A 20,182-nucleotide genomic window follows, 5' to 3' on the forward strand; every position below is an offset into this window, starting at 1 on the left:
GCTTATGCAGCATCAGCCAAAAAAAAAAAAAAAAAAAATTTACAAAACAATTCCCTCTAAATGTTTGTCCAGTTCCTCCTTAAATTTATTTAACCTATCAACTTCCACAACGACAGATGGAAGTTTGTTCCAGCAATTAACCACCCGCTGGCTAAAGGCAAATTTCCGCACATCTATTCTATATCTGTCTTTCCTCAATTTGAATTTATGCCCCCTTAGGTTCGTAATCTGAACAAGTGGAAGAATTCTGTCAGAATTCAGCATGCTCAACCCACTCAAGGCCTTATACACCTCAATCAGATCACCTCGCAGGTGCCTAGTTTCCAGCCGCTGCAATTTGCAGAACTTAAGCCTCTCTTGGTAAGAGGATCCCTTCATTCCCCTCACCAATCTTGTTGCCCTTCTCTGTACACGTTCAAGCTGTTTGTTTGTTATTTGGTTTTTAGGAGCATTAGCAACTAAGGCCATACTGCTCCAGGATATGCAGTGGTCATTCCCTGACCTTTCCGCATCCTCCGTGTTTGGTGGTGACGGGCTCGAACCCCAGTCTAATCAAGAAGCGTGTGCTACACACTGCTGCTCCTTCCCATCTGGCTACGGAGGCGCCTACACGTTCAAGCAAATCTACATCCTTCCTAAAATGAGGTCTCCAGACCTATCTGCAGTACTCAAGGCATGGCCTGACCATTGCCTTATACAGAGGGACAATCATCTCCTTTTCCCCTGCTAGCAAAATTCCTGTATATCATTGACAAAACCCCATGACCTGCCCTGGCAGCCTGTCTGCATTGCTCAGAAAACTTCATATCTGACTGCACAATGAAGTTATTAAAGTTAGGCAAACTAAGTAGCAAAGAATTCTTTTATTGTGTTAACACTACAGGGAAAAGGATGCACCACATTGGCTCACTATATATGAATGGCATAACTACTGATGATCCTGTTCAGGTTGCTGACAAATTAAATAAATATTTTACATCTACATTCATGCATGAAGAAGTTTTCAGGGATGGGAATATTAGAAGTATATGATGCATAATGATTTTGCAAAAACTTAGATTGAAGTGAAAGAGAAATTGTTGATACTAAAAGTAAATAAGACACATGGGGCTAAAGGAATTTATATTATATTAAAAGAAGCATGAGAGAGAGAGAGAGAGAGATAAGCAAACCTTTGGCATAATTACCAGAGCATCCTTAGATTTATCCCATTCACAAAGGGGTGATAAAAGGACAAAGTGAATAATTACAGACCAGTAAGCTTGATTTCTGTCCCTGGGAAAATATTGGAGCCAGTAGTTACAGAACTACTGCAGAATCATTTTGATAGGAATGTGGTTAAACTGATTATGATTTCATAACTACAGAAATGCAGTAAGGAAATCACAGCATGCATTTCTTAAGGGAAGATCTTGACCAATTTGATAGCTAGTATCACACAGTAACAAAGGAACTGGATACAAAAAATAATTTCGATATTGTATACTTAGAATTCAGTAAAGATTTTGACACTGTTCCACATGAAAGACTGTTACACAAATTGGAGCAAGTTACTGATATGGATAACTGGATGGCTAAGTGGCAGAAGACAGAGGGTGGTTTAAGTGGAAACTACTATTAGTTGAGTCCCTCAGGGTTCAGTGCTGGGTCACTTACTATTTTCAATATTTATTAACAATACTGATGAGGGCATATCAAGCTTTGTTTGCCGATGATGATAAAAAGGTTGGCAGGATGATTAAAGATAAGAATCAAGGTGTATTACTACAAAAAAACCTATAAAAATTAGGCAGATAGGCTGAGAAATGAAAATTTTTTTTTTTTTTTTTTTATGTGAACCCCAAACACGAGAGGTATTAGAACCTATAGTACTTACTACCGTGCTTGGGTTGGAGGTTGAGAAGACGAAAGAAGATATTTGTTGACATTGGACTTGAACTTCTGTAGATTGTAATTTTCAGGAAATACGTATGAAGGAAGGTTGTTCCAGAAAACGGCAGTTGAATGAATAAATTAGGAAGATGAAAAGTTAGTTCTGTGAGTTTGAAGTTGGACAGTAAATGGATGTTGGCTGGTGGCGGCACGTGTTCGGACTGTTTTGAAAGAGTGAATGAGAATTAGAGAAGCCAATTCAGAAGAACAGTGCCCATGGAAGTATCTGTAGAAGAGGCATGCAGCAGAAACAGTGCGTCCATGAGAAAGCAAGTGGAGAGACTCTGTTAGAGATGAATCATTAATTAACCTAACTGCCCTCTTCTGAATGGAATCAAGAAGCCTGAGAGAGGTTTTGGGGGCACAACCCCAGATGTGAGAACAATATTCCATGGCAAGGCGGTTTGGCGATTTATACAGAGTGAGCAGCTGTTTGGAAGAAAAGTAACGCCAAGAGCGAAAGAGAAAACTAAGTTTCTTAGATGCAGAGGAAGCAATATTTGTAATGTGCTTGTGCCAAGAGAGATTAGAAGTCAGGGTAATCCCCAAAAGGGATATATCATTTTGCCTAGAAATCGGAGTGTCACTAAAGATAAGCATAGGAGCAGAAGAATCCTTTTTTGTGAGATATAAGACAAGACTGAGTTTTAGAAGGGTTGAAATCAACTAAGTTGTCTTTGCCCCACTGGGGAATTACTGGAAGATAGGCATTTAAGGAATTGGTAGCAGATTTTCAAGAAGTTGAAGCTGATTGAGCAGGACAAGGTTTCTCAAAAATGGAAAGTTGAATGCAATGTGCTATCATCGGCAAAACTATGGATAGGATTTCCAGTCAATGGAAGAAGGTCATTGATATACAAGAGGAAAAGAGTGGGGGAAAGAACTGAACCTTGGGGGACACCGGCATTAGTGGAGAAGTTAGAAGACAGAGAGCCATCTACCATCACCCTCAGTGAGCGATCAGAGAGAACACTGGATAACCAATTACTAAAAACAGTTGGCAAACCATAAGATGGAAGCTTGTTTAGAAGACCTTTATGCCAAACATGATCGAAAGCCTTTGAGATGTCAAGAGCAACTACTTGTGTTTCACTGAACCTTTCCATTGATAGTCCATAAATGGGTAACATAAGCCAGAATATCACCAGTGGATCGACACTGACGGAATCCATACTGGCGATCGTTGATCAGATGGAAGGTTTCTAGGTAGTTTAAGCGTTGCCAGTTAATTGATTTCTCCATTACTTTAGAAAGAGTAGAAGTAATTACAATGGGACCATAATTGGATGGGAGGGATTTGTCACCCTTTTTAGGAACTGGCTAGATATGAGCAAATTTCCAAGCAGAAGGAAAAACACCTTTGGAATAAGAAAGTGAAAAAAGGCGGCAAATAATAGCAATAAGCTCAGGAGCACAGGTTTTGAGAACAAATGGAGAAATACCATCAGGACCTGGAGCTTTCTTAGCATCAAGATTCATCAAAATGCTTCTGATATCGTTTTGACGGAAGACCACAGTAGGCATTGAATGGAGCGTGTTGGGAATGGTGGGAGGTGTTTTACCAAGATCATTAATACATGAGCTGGAAGAAAAATGGAATGCTAGCAGGTCAGCTTTATCCTTGGCTGAAGTGACAACAGAACCATTTGGTTTGGACAGAGGTGGGAGCAGAGATGGGCAAAAGTTGCGGCAAATAGCTTTGGCAAGAGACCAGAATGCTCGGCTACCATTAGGGCAAGAAGCAAGTTTTCTACTCTTAGCCTGTTCAAACTCTAGTTTGGATTGATTAATAACTGCTTTACAATTGTTGCGAGCTTTGGTGTAGGCATAAAATGAAACCGAAGAATTAGAAACAAGCCAATTATGATATGCAACATTGTTCTCTTGGACAGCCTTAGCACATTTATTGGAAAACCAAGGTTTAGATAAAGGACGAGATTTTAAAGTGGAGTGTGGGATAAAGGATTCCATTCCTGCAAGAATAATTTCACTGACACGATCTGAGCAAACGTTGACATCAGAAGTTTTGAAACAGTAATCCGACCAAGGAAAAGAAGAAAAGAAGTCTCGCAGGTCATCCCATTTTGCATTCTTGTAATGCCAAAAACACGAGGTTGGGAATAGCCATGAGATAAAGGTTCCATTGGAGAAGAGACAATCACCAAGTTGTGATCTGAAGTGCCTAAAGGACCTTTCACTTCGACCGTGTACTTAGAAGGGTTGTTTGTGAGAAAAAGATCAAGCGTATTGGCTGTATGATTAGGATTGTCCGGTATTCTTGTAGGTAAATGAACAATCTGTGCTAGGTCATTAGTAATTGCAAAAGCCTCAGCATTTTGACCTGCTGGGTCGGTGTGACTAGAAAACGGAAGCCAGCTGGAGTTGTGAACATTAAAATCACCAAGGAAAATTACCTCACTGTTAGGAAAGTTGGACTGGAGAAAGTCAAGTTGCAAAGAAAGGAAGTCAAAGAGCTCCAAGTGATTAGTGGAGTTGGGAGAACGGTACAGACAACAGATGAATTTGACACAATGAGGTAGAGAGATTTTAAGCCAGAGAAGATCAAAGAGAGGAGATTCCAAATTGCCAAGTCTCTGACAGGGAATATCAGATCGGACATATGCACAAGTACCACCTTTGAGGCGAAAGGAATCAATACAGCGAATAATTTGGGCATCTGAGATGAGCAGTAGTTGAATCAACCGATAACTGAGATTCTGTCAGAAGAAGTACATGGGGTTTGGCAGACTGCAAGTGGAAATGGACATCGTTGAGATTAGAATTGAGACCACGTATATTTGTGAAATGAATCAGGAAGTCCTTGGGAGGTTTAGATCTTTTCGCAGATAAGCGTGCTCTATTAGTTTGACAATTCATGGTGTATTCAATAGTAAGAAAAAGTGAGTGGGACATGCTGTATGAAGTAATGAAATTTTTGGATATGGCGTACACGTGGTAAGAATATACCCAGATCCTTGACATAACGTGGCCTCGACAATGCTCCCCGCATACACACTACTCGGACTCCCTCCAGTCACTATCTGGCAGAGTAGAGGTAGCAAGCTTATACACTAGCTGATCTAGAAGCCTCCTAGAGAGTTACCAATAGGTTCGGTCCGGTGTACTAACTAGCGGCCGGCCTGCGAATACCGTTTTAGAGCTGTACCCTCGAAATGTAAGGAATATTGGATCTCGCCACGATGTTCATCATAACCATTGAGGTTTAATTGAGGTTTTTCAACTGACCAATTGAGGATGGCAATAATGCCATTCTCAATTGGTCACATGGTAATAGCACCTTGAGGTGGTGGAGAGAGAAAGATGGGGGTAACTGTATGGTCTGACACAAAGTGTTCTGCACGGTGCACACAGGCTGCTAGGCCAGCTCGTAGGGTTCCATCAATGATATATAGGAATTTTATCAGCATGAACAAGGATGTAATTATCCCATTGTATGAAGCAATGGTTAGGATTCATCTTCAGCACTGTACATATAGGTCTAGGAGTCTCATTTTAAGAAATGATACTGAATCCTTGGAATGGGTACTGAGAAGAACAACCAGATTAGTCAAGGCCATGAAAGAATACTATTACAAAAAAGGAATTCAGTTCTGAAAGTTTCAGTGCTTCGAAACTAGGAACCTGTGAGGAAACCTGACTGAAATATTTAAAGCATTAAATGGATTGAGTATACTAAATGCCAATGGCTCTGTAACCCTTGCTCAGATGCCACACATGAGAATATAAATTGAAAAAGGATGGCTGAAGGATAAATGTGTGAAAACTTTCTTTCAGTCCAAAAGTAATTAAGTGCTGTGGAAAGGAATAATTAGCAAAATTAGGTTTTTTTTGCTGATGCTGCATCAGTTTTCTTCCTGCATCATTTGCAACTAAAAATACTAATACATCCTATAATCCATAAATGCAGAAGAAGAAAAAGATCTCCAGTGTAATAAATCTTGCAGTAACTGTAAATCTTACTCAGTAAAAGTTTGGAAGGATTAAATTGAATTTAATTAATTTAGTAATTGAAAGGATTGTTAGCCAAAAAGAAAAAAAAATGTGTTACTCTAAAAGTAATATTTCTGACAAAAAAATTACTCTATACTTTAGCTAACTGGCCAGTTAAATAATTCAGAACAACATAACCATACATGATAACAAATATAAAACTTGTGTGCACAATTATTCAGTCACTTTAAAATTAGCTGCCTAGCAGGAACTACATTAAGATAGTTAATTGATTTTATATTTTCTGTAATTTATATAAAATAGTAAGTTTAGAATAAGGGTAGTAATGTAGATAGATTTTTCCTTTAAAACAGAATGACCCTTTCTTCTTTTTCTTTAGACTTAAGAATGAAGTTTGTTCAAAATGTTGTCAAATAGTTAAGTAAAGTGTCAATTTATTTATTCATTATCTCACTAAAGTGTAACTGAATTACATGCAGTATCCAATACATTTTCAATTTGAAGATTTAAATATATATGGAGTTGTGTCCATTGCCTCTTCATGGTTTAAGTACTCCAGTGACCCTGAGAGCTATGCTGGCAGCAGCTTTCTTCTGTCTCTCTTTCTGCACACATGCCCATATACAGGATGATTCGGGAGGAATAGTAAATATTTTGGGAGGTTATAGTACCGATTATTCTGTGTAAAAAAGTTCATATAAACATGTGTCCAATTCTCAATGGATATGGAGATACAGCTGTTTGAAACTGGTGCACACAGCTTCCTGAATCCGATTTGACCAAGAAGCAGTTATAACCTGACGCTGTTTGGCGTTAGAAGTGTTGTTAAGAATTCCGCACATCTTCACACATGCTGAATATGCCAATTTGGTGTTTGCCTATAGTTTTTGTGGGGGAAGTGCTACTGCTGCTTGTAGAGAATACCATCGACAGTTTCCTAACCGCAGAATACCAGATTCAAGAGTATTTACTAGTGTTTACACCAAACTGTGTGAGACTGGTACAGTTCCCAGCACTCATATTTCTTCTAAACGTGCAAATAAACAAAATGTGGATGAACTACTACTATTAACTTAGAAAGAATTTCTATGCGTATCAGTGTTCCACAGACAAGAGTATGGTGAACATTAGGTGAGCACAGCTTGTATCCATTTCACATACAGCAGGTACAACATCTTCAACCAGAAGACGACACCTAGCAATTGGAATTTTGTCAGTGGGTAAATGCTAATTGCCAATTAATTCCATTAATACTGTTCTGCAATGAAGCTACTTTCACCCATAACTCTCATATGTGGTCAGATGAAAATCCACTGTATAAACAAAATTTCAACATCGCTTCTCTGTTAATGGGTGGTGCGGTAACATTAACAATCAATTGATTGGGCCTGTTGTGTTGCAAATTGTCTTACAGGGCCCATTTACCTAGAATTTCTCCAAAACAAACTTCCACTACTATTGGAGGATGTTCACTTGGCTACAAGGATTGGTATGTACTTTCAGCATGATGATAGAGCTCCTGAACATTATATCTGTCTGGTGACACAATAACTAAATCAAACTTTCCCTGAATAATGGATCGGCTGCAGTGGTCCAGTTCATTGGCCACCAAGGTCTCCAGTCCTCACTCCATTAGATATTTGTTTGTGGGAATGGATAAAAAGCACAGTATACAAAGAAAAGGTGAATGCAAGAGATGAATTGCTCAATCACATTTTGGATACTGCAGCACTCATAAAGGAATGCCAAGACAACCTCAGAAGAACAACACGTCATATTACCACAAGAGTTGCAAAGTGCATTGAGGTTGGCGGTGGGATTTTTGAACATTTATTGTGAACTGTAAAAAATTTGTCAATTATTTTTGTTTTGTATTATTCAAAAAGTTAATAAACACAAACAATAAGTCATTTATCATTTATCGTTCTTTAATACCTCTCATAATGGCTTTGTGCATGCCAGTTTTAAACAGCTGTATCTCCGTATCCATTGAGAATTGGATATGGAGATACAGCTGTTTATATTAACTTTTTTACTCACAATAATCAATACTATAACCTCCAAAAATATTTACTATTCGTCCTGAATCACCCTGTATAGTGAATAACACATCTACAGAATAGTAAAAAAGCACTGTATCCTATCTTATCTATACATTCTACACAGCCTTATGGGCACAATCGTAGTCTAAAAAGAGGTGGCTGAATTGCTAGATCCAGTGTGACATCCGCTGCAGTACTTGGGGATCTTGCTAGGCCACGCTATTGGCCAAATTTTGTTCAAACGTTCGGTGAAAAATATGGCATCATGCTAAGACCTACAGCCATAATACATTGTCCACAGTTGATAGACTATCTGACCAGATAGTCTATCAGTTACATGAAAATACCATAGTAATAAACAAGCAGTCAAACTGTCCATAAAATCACATGCAGCAGGTTGTGTTCCAACTGGAAACAAAATGTAGGTTTTTACAAAACACATCAGAGAGAGAGGTGGCATCTGATGTTGAAATTTCTATAGAAAATTATAGCCCACGCCAATAGTCTATGTCCATATCAGTGAGCTCATCCAGTGAACCTGGGCTGATATGGCTCCACCTTCAGGTCGCCTCTTCATGTGGTCATGCACTGTTGCTGCTGTGTTGAGCAGGCAAGTAAGATGTTTAGATAGATATCTTTATATGTAAAAAAAAAAAATCTACAGGAATACAATAACTTTTCGGCAACTCTATGTACAACTACAGCAGGCATTTCTGATGTGTGAATAAAAACACACATTATTAAAAATGCCTGTGCTATAATAAGTCTCAAAGTATTATCAATTTTACACTTACACTCTCTACTGCAGAAGAGCAAACTATGACATCCTCCAGCACACGACAACCAATGGATAAATTATCTCTAAGGTGCATCATCCACAATATTCCACAGAACTGCCTGAAGTGAGCAGTGATAAGTTTCAGGCAGTGCTTTTTTTGCAAATCAAAATCAGGGATGCCAGTTTTGATCAAATGGTGTAGATGTTCAACTTTTTCTGTAGGTAAACCCTAAGTTATAATGAAGATCAGTTAAGATAAAGCTTACTAAATCTTAAATAAATAAAGCTTCACAAACATAGCAAATAGCAACAAAAGTATAGAATTTAAGATAGCTTAACTTAAACAAAACAATTATTTCACATATGATGTTAAACAAAACCATAATCTTACAGTTAGTAGCAAGTGTAGTGTTACAAACAATATTCAATTTAAAAAAAAAAAAAAAAAAATGACTGCTTGTTTCTTATTTGGAATACCCAAATAAGAAACAAAAGCCACCATGTCATTATCTTAAATTTTAATATTTAAATGTTAATTTAAACCAAAATATTTTTAAATGACTTCAACCCATGAACAATCCTAAATACATATAACCCATGAATAATACTATCTGTTTTTCAAGTTTACATAAAAAATAAAGCCATCATGACTATCTAATTTCAACTTTATCATGTCATCTGCAAGGTACTGGAGAGTCAGGAATTTTGTTTGTAGCCTTATGCTAGTTTAGTTTACTTAAACACAGTTAAATTTGATAATCAACAAGAAGATGGGAATAAATTACATCCCCAAGATTTCTGATGCTATGCCAATTGCTCCAACGAAAATGCTTATTTGTATTTTGGCTTCCGTTTAAAGTTCAATAAGACCAATTATTTGATTTGTTCTGGGTCTTTGGTACTTTAACCCTTCAAAAGCTTTATTATTTATGATTCCTGTTAAACATTTGCAGACACTGATGCATATGTGACAAATGGCACCCAAGTGTTGTGCCAGACACTATTAAGTGGTCATATAAACGAGTACTGTAAAAGTAATAGCACATGAAATTAACAACCACTTGATCAGCACACTGACCAAACTCTGCACTAATTTCAGCAATTTTTTAATAATAAAAGGGCTGTAAAGACTTGGTCAATTTTGTTTGTTCTTTGCTTGTATTGAGGTTAGTTTACATATATGGAATACACTATCAAATACAGGTGAGAGCAAACTTGCTTAATAAGTGTTTAACTTGTTAAGCAAATTAAACTCATGGGCATCAGAAAAACAAACTGATTTGATTTCCACATTCATTTCCTATTTTGAAAGTACTAAGACATTTTGGCTCTTAAAGATAAACCTTAGCTTTTAATGGTAATCTTAAGGTCATAATGAAGTATTTTTGGATTTACATTTCTTTGCTATTCAATTGTTGTCAGCTAATTTAATCCTCTTCCAACTTTAGGAAATGAGGTGAAATAAAAAGGAAGAGGACTCTCATATACTCAATATTATTCAAAATTATCCTATATAATCTTTTAATATGTTTCAACATTGCATAAATCAATAAGCTACCTACGGTAGTCTTTCTTTAAGATTACCAATGAATTAGATGACCATTTTGAACTGTGAGAGATCACTTCCAGGAGAATTAGAAGGACACTCTCAGGAAATCACTAAGTATGTGCTATGGTCTAGAGTCTAAAGAAATTTCTAGATTATTATTTTATAGTGTGCTGCAATATTAAAAAATAAGGTTTAGATGTGGATCACTGGATATATGACTCCTCTCATCATTCCAGCCTTCAAAAATTTAAAAACTCTGATTCAATGCCTCTGATCTTGGTGTTTTCTCTTGCTGTCATATCATTATGAGGACGTAACCTTACTTTTTTTTTAAGCCTTGCTGATTTCTCACGAAAAAATACATCTGACAGGGACAAAGGTTGATAACGTTATAGAGCAGATATCATCTTTTAAGGGTACAAAAGGTGATATTGTAGTACAAGATGGCACTAAAGATATTAAGAGTAGCAGACTGGCAGAATTACTTAACAAGTACAGGTCACTGTTGAAAAAGAGCCGTGAATTAGGATTGAATTTGAAAGTGTTTGCAATTCTACCCAGACACGATAGGAAGGAGTATATGACGAGAGCCTTGTCCATCAATTCAGCCCTGGAGAGATTGTGCAAGGCTCAAGGGGTAGAATTTTTCTCAGCCTGGTCTAGGCTTGTTAACAGGAGAAACTGCTTCTACAGGGATGGGATACACTTAAATAGAAAGGTTGCAAGAATATTTGCTGATGCTATAGAGGCAGTGTTAGGCGAGTCGGAAAACTGCTAGCTTCGGGACAGATGACAATAAATTAACACTGAGTATCAGCTGGCACAGGTAAAAGTGATTCTTGCACTGCTTCTATTGGAATGAGCAGCAGCCTGGAAAAAAAAGATGCAGGGTATTTCAGAGACTGCAGGGAGTCATTGCAGTACAAGTTTGTTTGTTTGTTTGTTTGGATTTTTTTGGCGCACTAGCAACTACGGCTATGGTGCGCCAAGACTAGGTAATATTTAAAATTTTTTTTTTTTTTTAAATTCTCGGTGACCTAATTAGAAAGGCCACCATGTCCATATATATAATAACAATGATATAAAAAATAAATCAATAAAAACATAACAATAACATAAATTAAATACGATTAAAAACTTTTATTAATTTAAAATAGCTAAAAACAGCCGACACGTTGTCATTGTCAGATAGAATCTGACTGAGTGTATACGGCTCAGTCAGATGATTAAAAGCGGTAAGACGGATATTGCTAAAATCGGGACAGTCAATTAAAAGGTGTCTAATCGTTAAAACTGTGCCACAGGACACACACATAGGAGGGTCACCAGCCCTCAGCAAAAACGAGTGAGTTAAATGACTGTGTCCTATGCGGGTCCGGGCAAGAACAACTTCCTCCTTACGATTCCTGCGCAGACTAGACTGCCACGGTTCAATTACAGGCTTTATTTGATATAATTTATTCGCAGTCTGTCTATTCCACGAATCCTGCCATTGGGAATATAACTTTTGGTGTATTATTTGCCTGTAGTCTGTATAGGGGACTAACAGGCAGCGGTTATTATTGGGAATTGCTGATTTGGCTGCGGCGTCAGCCAAATCATTTCCCCTTATCCCAATGTGGCTGGGAATCCAGCAGAAGCGGATGTCATATTCGCGTTCATGGAGAACGTGAATCTTCTGCTGAATACTAGACAGAACTGGATGAGGATTATACCTCACAGATATTAAAGCCTGTAACATGCTAAGAGAGTCGGAATATAAAATGAACCGTTGGTATTGGCATTTACTAATTTGATCCAAGGCTAACTCAATTGCGTGCAGCTCTGCAGTAAATATGCTGCAATCAGAGGGAATCTGCTCTGATATAGTCCTGTCTGTAAAGACAGCAGCAGATCCCACATATGATTCCGACTTCGAACCGTCTGTGTAGACTGGCGCGAAGTCGGAATATTCAGTTCGGTGTGCTGAATGAAGCTGCAGGTAGACACATGATGGAGTGTCCGACTTTGCCCAGATTCTAAGCGACAAGTCGCATGCCGGGACACGAGCATGCCAGGGTGGAAAGGGTTGCCTTGATGTTTGGGCAACCTTGTCTACCTTGATATTAAGTTCATTGAGTAGCCGTTGGAGACGAATACCAAAAGGGCGATTGGCAGTCTTACGGGTATTGTACAAGTTTTCCCATCGTGGCTCAAAAACGAAGGGCCACGTAGGGTGGTCTGGCAGGGATTTCAGTTTTAAAGCGTACTTTAGAGACAACTGCTTACGTCGAAGCGATAACGGTGGTTCGTTTGCTTCGACGTATAAGCTCTGGACAGGAGATGTTCGAAATGCTCCAGTAGCGATGCGTATAGCCTGATGATGGACGGGGTCCAGCCACCGCAGGACACTGTCTCGGGCTGAGGAATATACCTGGGACCCATAATCTAGTTTGGATCGCACAAGTGCACGGTAAAGCCGAAGAATGGTACATCGGTCTGCTCCCCAAGATGTAGAGGAGAGCGAGCGGAGAATATTAAGCCCACGTGTGCACTTTGTGCGGAGTTGACGAATGTGATCCAAAAAAGTTAGTTTTTTATCAAATATGAGTCCCAAGAATTTTGTGTTTGCTGCTACTGGAATAGCATTTTGTCCGAGCCTTAATTCGGGTTCAGGATGAAGATTACGCTTGCGACAAAAGTGAACGCAAACGGTCTTCTCCGGCGAGAACCTGAAGCCATTTGCAAGTGCCCAGGAATTCAGACTATCAATGGCTTTCTGCAGTTGTCTTTCAATAACCCTCATGTTGCACGACTGGCAAAAAATGCTAAAGTCATCAACATACAGGGCACTGTTTACAGTTGGAGGAAGTTGTTCTGTGATGGAATTTATTTTTATGGCAAAAAGCGTGACACTTAATACTGATCCTTGTGGTACTCCCTCCTCTTGGTTAAAGGAGCGAGAGAGTGAGGATCCCACACGAACTTGGAAAGATCGATTGGCGAGAAAGTTTTGAATAAAAAAGGGGAGATGCCCTCTAAGGCCTAGGTTATGTAAATCTTTTAAAATGCCAAATCTCCAAGTTGTGTCATACGCTTTTTCCAAGTCAAAGAACACCGACACCAAGTGTTCGCGTTTTAGGAAAGCATCCCGGATGGATGTTTCCATTCTAATAAGATGGTCCAAAGTGGACCGGTTTCTTCGGAAGCCGCACTGGATGTTGGAGAGAAGGTCATTTGTTTCTAGATACCAAATTAAACGAGAATTAACCATTCTCTCCAGGATTTTGCACAGACAGCTAGTCAGAGCAATAGGACGATAATTGGTGGTGACTTTTGGATCCTTTCCTGGCTTAGGAAAGGCAAGAACGATAGCCTTTCGCCAGGAGTCCGGAAACTGCCCTTCAGTAAAGATTCTGTTATACAGAAGGAGCAGACAATCCATAGATTTTGATGAAAGATGTTTAATCATTTCATAATGGATGCCATCTGGTCCAACGGCACTTGCTTTGGAAAGAGCAAGGGCCCTTTTCAGTTCCAGAATAGTGAAATCCCCGTTGTAGGGATAAATGCTCTTAGATTTAAAGCGAAGTGCCTGTTTTTCGATTTTATATTTCAGGACCAGAAACTCTGGGGAATACGAAGATGTTGCAGAGATCTTGGAGAATGTTTCCCCAAGAGAATTAGCTATTGCAGTTGGATCTGCAATAGCGCATCCATTATAATCTAGGATTGAAGAAGGGTGGGATGTATATTTTCCCTTCATTTTCCGGATTTTATCCCAGACTACCTTAGAGTTGGTAGACTGGTTAATAGATGATGTAAAACGGATCCACGATTCCTTTTGACTCTGACGACGGATGTAGCGTGCTTTGGCTCGTGCACGTTTGAAGGCTATAAGGTTGTTCGTGGTAGGATATCGGCGAAATATCCCCCACGCTTTGTTTTGAGCCTTTTTTGCTGCTGTGCATTGTGAATTCCACCAAGGTTTAGGAAATGGTGGAAACCGGGCTGATGTTTTTGGGACAGCATTAGCAGCTGCTTGGACAATATTTTCTGTGATGTACTTAACTGCATCATTGATAGGCTCTTGACTGACCGTACTAAGATCAAAGTTTGCCTGGTGTTGGAAGGCAGTCCAGTCAGCCTGATCAATCTTCCACCGTGGTAACCTGAAGGGAAGACATGGTCTCCCACTGTCTAGCAAGGTTATCACGGGGAAGTGATCACTACCGTATGGATTCTCCTCCACTTCCCAGGTGAGTGAAGGGAGTAGAGAAGGGGAGCAGATAGAGAGATCAATGGCAGAAAAGGTACGGGTAGGCATGTGGAAAAAGGTGTTTGTTCCAGTATTTAGAAGGGAAAGGTCATTGTCATTGAGCATACGCTCTATGACTCGTCCCCTTCCATTGACGTTAGCACTACCCCACAGGGTGTTATGTCCATTATAATCCCCAAGAAGTAAGAAAGGGGGAGGCAGCTGCGTTAGAAGATCATCAAGGTCTGCCTGGGAGATGTCAGTCCCAGGTGGCAAATAGATAGAGCACACAGTTAATAAAAATCCCACCGTAAGGCGAATTGCAACAGCCTCTATATTAGTTATAATTAGTAAGGGCTGCACTGGGGTCTGGTTACCCACAAGGATAGCCACTCCCCCATGTACAGAGCCATCCGCAATTCTATCCTTACGAAAAATTGTGGTGTTATGCATCGTGGGATCGTCATTTGCCTTTAGGTATGTCTCCTGCAAGCAAAAGCAAACTGGCTCGTGCTTTTGCAGGAGGGCCTTGATGTCATCTATATTTCGCCGGAATCCACGACAATTCCATTGTAGGAATTTAGCCATTATTTTGGCTTGGTGGGTCCATCAGGCGGCTTCCGAGGTGCTGAGGGCTTACTTTTATCAGTCTTGGATTTGTCCTTTTTGGGGAAGAATGGACGCTGTCCCGTGTCCATTTCCTCCTCCGCAAAGAGTTCCAAGACTGAATCTTCGGGTACCTCCTTTTGCTCAACATCCATCTTTTCTTGGGTACTAGGGGGTACTTCCCCTTTTTTATTCTTTTCTTTAATAGGTACCTTTGGAACTGGTGGAGCGTTAGGAGGTACCGATATAGGAGTGGCAGCTGATTGGTCCTTCTGCGCAGGTTTTTGAGAACTTAAAAGGTAACGCGCGATGGGAGTGAAAGACTCCTTTGGAGGAATGGTCATGTCCGTCTGAGTTCCGACGGAACATCTCCCTGCTACCTTCTGGGCGTAGGTAGGTTTGTTGATATTCAGGGGTTTGACCGATTTCCTTGCCTCCTGGTATGATATGTTAAGCTCTGCCTTCAGCCGTTGAATCTCTTTTTCTTCTTTCCACCTCTGGCATGCTCGTGAGTAGGCGGGGTGTTCGCCTTCACAGTTAATACAGGTGGGTTTTGTGGCTGAACATGCTGTTGTTTCGTGGTCCTTTGCACCGCATCGAGCGCATGCAAGGACTCCACGGCAGGCCATTTGAGAATGTCCATACTTCTGGCACTTAAAGCACCGTAAAGGGTTGGGAACGTATGGACGCACTGAACAGTTGATGTATCCAGCTTTAATCTCGTCAGGAGGTTTAGGAGTGTTAAAAGTCAGGATAACGCTCCTGGTTTTAACAATTTTTCCATCCCTTCGCGCAGTGATTCTCTTGACGGCAATGACTCCCTGTGGTTTTAATTCGGAGCAGATTTCCTCCTCGTATACGTCAAGAAGGTCCCACTCCGAAATGACACCTCTAGAATAATTGAGTGTTCTGTGTGGTGTCACTGTTATAGGGATTCCTCCGATTGATGTTACTCGGAGTAGATGTTCGGATTGCCTGTCATTTTTAGTTTCAATTAAGAGGTCTCCAGAACGGAGCCTCTTAACTGATTTGGGAGAACCTACTAACCCATCTAACCCTTTCTGAATAAAAAAGGGCGACATTTTACCAATCGGTTTTTCAGTGGTAGAATGCATAATAAGAAATCGTGGTACAGGCCCTGATGATGGTGTTTCCGTTCGCTGCCTCTTTGTTGCAATAATATTATCTGCCTCTCCGTCTAATTTTTCAGATAGGGACCGGGTTGGGGCCCCTGAAGAAGTAAGTTTATCAGGATTCATGAAGTTTATTTAGTTGTTCAGTGCCCGGGCTCCCCACCCACCACGGAGCCCAAAGGGACGCCCACTACCCGGCATGCAATAAATGCGCTCGGGAGTGGGACGCCAGGGCTACCCAGACACTATACCCGCACCGCCGCCAGCCTGAATCCTGTCCCTCGGACCATGAGGGTAGGGGCGTGGCATTGACACGGTTGACCCTCGCAGGCGAGCCTACTAGCCGATTGATCCTAGCCGGGCCTTCCAGGACCACCCGTCTTGTCGAAGCAGGGGCCAAAGTGGTGTATTGAAGCTGGGCCCCTCAACCACCAGGATCCCCCTTTCCGAATTTCCACGGGTCGCAGCGCACGGCAAACACGCCGGATTCCATTGATGTAAGCCCGGAACCTAGGCTGTGGGCGTTGGATCCCAGTGATGCTAGTCTGGAAGTCCAGCAGCGTCACTGGGAGGTCCCCTCACCACGTACAGGTGCCCACGTCGAGGGGCAGTACAAGTAAACACATGGATTGTGTTAGGGTAGCTAAGAATAAGAACAGGTGCATGTATACTTGCATGTATACCAATGCTAGGAGTTTCAAAAATAAATTTAATGAATTTGAGGTGTTGGTCAAAACATCAAAGGCAAATATTATTGGGATATCAGAGACGTGATGTCACACAGATATAAGAAATGCAGAACTGGAATTTGGGGAGTACAATGTTTACAGGAAGAATAGACAGGATAGGAAGGGAGGAGGGGTTATGCTATTAATTAAGAAACACAAAATCCAAGGAAGTAGAGCCAGTCAACATCATTAGACAGTGTAGTGTCGAGTCAGTTTGGTGTGACATAGGCACTGGGGGATCAAAATTGAGAGAAGTGTGCTATAGGCCTAATGACTCTGATGAGTATAATAAAAGATTGTATAGGGAAACAGAGTGGGCCAGTAAATCAGAGAGTCTTATAATGGGGGATTTTAATTTCCCAGATATTGACTGGAATTTGTGGGTTGGTCATTCACACACTAGCAAGGCTTTTGCGGATTTATTGGATGATTGTTTTCTACATGGGGCTCACATCTGGTGAGTATGGGCATGGTACACCCAGGGCCCCGAACTGGATATCATCATTCTTCCCTTTCTTGGTGATTCCTTTCTCTTTCTCTCTCTCTCTCTCTCTCTCTCTCTCTCTCTGTGTTTGTCTGTCTGTCTGTCTCTCAGGGTAACTTGGGAATTTTTTTTTTTGGCTGATGCAGCACAAGCCTGAGGCTTCCTTGCACCATATGGCCAATAATAATAATAATAATAATAATAATAATAACATCAGCATGTTCAGAAGGCAACTAGAGGGAGTAATACTCTTGATCTGATTATCAGTAGTGATTCTTCATGCATTAAGCATGAAGATAAAGGAACCACTAGGTGGCAGTGGTCACAGTGTGCTGAAGTGGGATTTACTCAAAGAGGTAACTACCATCAGGGGTAAAGGGAAGGGTTTCTGCTTTCGTAAAGGTGACTACAGAGGTCTGAAGCAGTATTAAAATTCTATACGGTGGGACCAACTGGTGATGATACCAACAGCAAATTCAAATTCAAAAGCAAATACTACATATGGGAAGCAGTAACCCCAGAGTAATGTATCAACTCTGTGGTACTACACTGACAGTGGTAGAGAATGAAAAGGACCTGGGGGTAATTGTGCTGGCAGATATGAAGTTTTCTGAGCAGTGCAGACGGTCTGCAACAGTAACTCATGGTGTCTTGTCAATGATATACAGGAATTTTTCTAGCAGGGATAAGGAGGTGGACACCTTGAGTACTGTATACAGGTCTGGACACCTCATTTTAATAAGGATGTAGAGCTGTTGGAATGGGTATAGAGAAGGGCAACAAGATTAGAGAATGGAACGAACGGTTGCTCTTACAAAAAAAGACTTAAGTTTTGAAGATTACAGTGTCTGGAGACTAGGCACCTGCAAGGTGATGTGATTGAGGTGTATAAAGCCTTGAATGGTTTGAGCATGCCCAATGCTGATGGGATTCTTCCTCTTACTCAGAATAATCACCTAAGAGGGCATAAATTCAAATTGAGAAAGGACAGTTGTAGGATAGATGTGCAGAAGTTTGCCTTTAGCCAGCAGGTAGTTGATTGGTGGAACAGACTTCCATATTTTGTTGTGGAAGTTGATAGCCTAAATAAATTTAATGCTGAGCTGGACAGGTATTTGGAACAAACGGAGGGGTGAAATGGGAGCGTTTTTTTTTTTTTTTTTTTTTTTTTTGGCTGATGGTGCATAAGCTTGCTTTCTTGCATTGTATACCTCTACTAATGTTAATGCTAATGTTTCAATCAGTTTGATGTTTAAGCTGGCAATAATGGAACGGATTTTATATACACATCTGCCAACTTTTGACTTTCAAAAAGCTAGACATTAGGTAAACAGGGAAGAAAAAGAGTTTTTAGTCAAAACAGACAATAAACAGGGGTATTTCACAAAAAGTATGAGTTATTCACAAAAACATTTTTGGAAAATGGTGGAGGTTTTCGAAAGTCCACGCTGCACTATAAATTAAATTTCGCTCATAACATGCACATTTTATATTAAATTTTTATATTCATTTTTAATATAAATTATATTAAAATTTAATTTATTATACCAGTAGAAAATGTTTTTATTTTCTACTGGTATAATAAAATAATTAGCTTATCAAGAATTTTTCTCTCTGTGGATTTCTGTATCTTTTTTTTTTAAGTATTATCATACTTAATTTCTCTTTAAGTATCTTTCTTTAATAAGCAACAGTACCTTCTTTAAGTAATTATAATAATTTTATAGCTGAGAGACATAAAATGATTATAACTGCTTAAAGAAAGATACTACCGCAGACTTTACCCTCTTCCGAAATATTGAATCAAACTTTTGTTTAAACAATGGCACTGCCGTTTGGATTTGGATCACAAGGATATTTCCAAAGATTGATCAGAATAAAAAGATGAACTTGGGTGGTTGTTGTTTTTTTTCATTTTTTTTTCACTTGGTTCAATTCAATATTCTTTTTCCTCATTTGGCACTGCTAAAAGAGCTGTCAAAATACAATGCATGGCTTGAGATAATTTATTATATTTCAAACTTCCTTGTGGAAATGTCAGTTCCCCAACCAAGGACCGCTATATATATAATTTTATTCTTTCACTATTACAAAAGAACTGATACTTAGTTTATTGTATTTCAACTTTCCTTGTGGAAATTCAGTTCCCCAACCAAGAACCATTACACATGCAATTTATTTTTCCTTCACTATTAAAAAAAATACTTTTTTTTTTTTTTTATGTAAACCCCAAACACGAGAGGTATTAGAATCTATAGTATTTAGTACCGTGCTTGGGTTGGAGGTTGAGAAGATGAAAGAAGATATTTGTTGACATTGGACTTCAACTTCTTTAGACTCTAATTTTCAGGAAATACGTATGAAGGAAGGTTGTTCCAGAAAACAGCAGTTGAATAAATAAACGAGGAGGATGAAAAGTTGGTTCTGTGAGTTTGAAGTTGGACAGTAAATGGATGTTGGCTGGTAGCAGCACGTGTTCGGACTGTTTTGAAAGAGTGAATGAGAATTAGAGAAGCCAATTCAGAAGAACAGTGCCCATGGAAGTATCTGTAGAAGAGGCATGCAGCAGAAGCAATACGTCTATGAGACAGCGAGTGGAGAGACTCTGTTAGAGATGAATCATTAATTAACCTAACTGCCCTCTTCTGAATGGAATCAAGACGCCTGAGGGAGGTTTTGGGGGTACCACCCCCAGATGTGGGAACAATATTCCATGGCAGG

At 39.8% G+C, this 20,182-nt stretch overlaps 1 protein-coding gene across 1 annotated transcript in view; it reads right to left on the minus strand.

Moving 5' to 3' along the window:
- LOC150079207 (uncharacterized) overlaps positions 1-20,182 on the minus strand; it is a 221,638-nt gene that overhangs the window by 57,299 nt on the left and 144,157 nt on the right. The window contains exon 6 of the mRNA XM_090382994.1: positions 8,741-8,953. Coding sequence (XP_090239120.1) covers positions 8,741-8,953 — 213 coding nt within the window. The remainder of the gene's footprint in view (positions 1-8,740; positions 8,954-20,182) is intronic.

This window comes from Mastigoproctus giganteus, chromosome 10 (genome assembly GCF_048544385.1).
Source record: "Mastigoproctus giganteus isolate SK-2022 chromosome 10, ASM4854438v1, whole genome shotgun sequence".
Lineage (NCBI taxonomy): Eukaryota > Metazoa > Arthropoda > Arachnida > Uropygi > Thelyphonidae > Mastigoproctus > Mastigoproctus giganteus.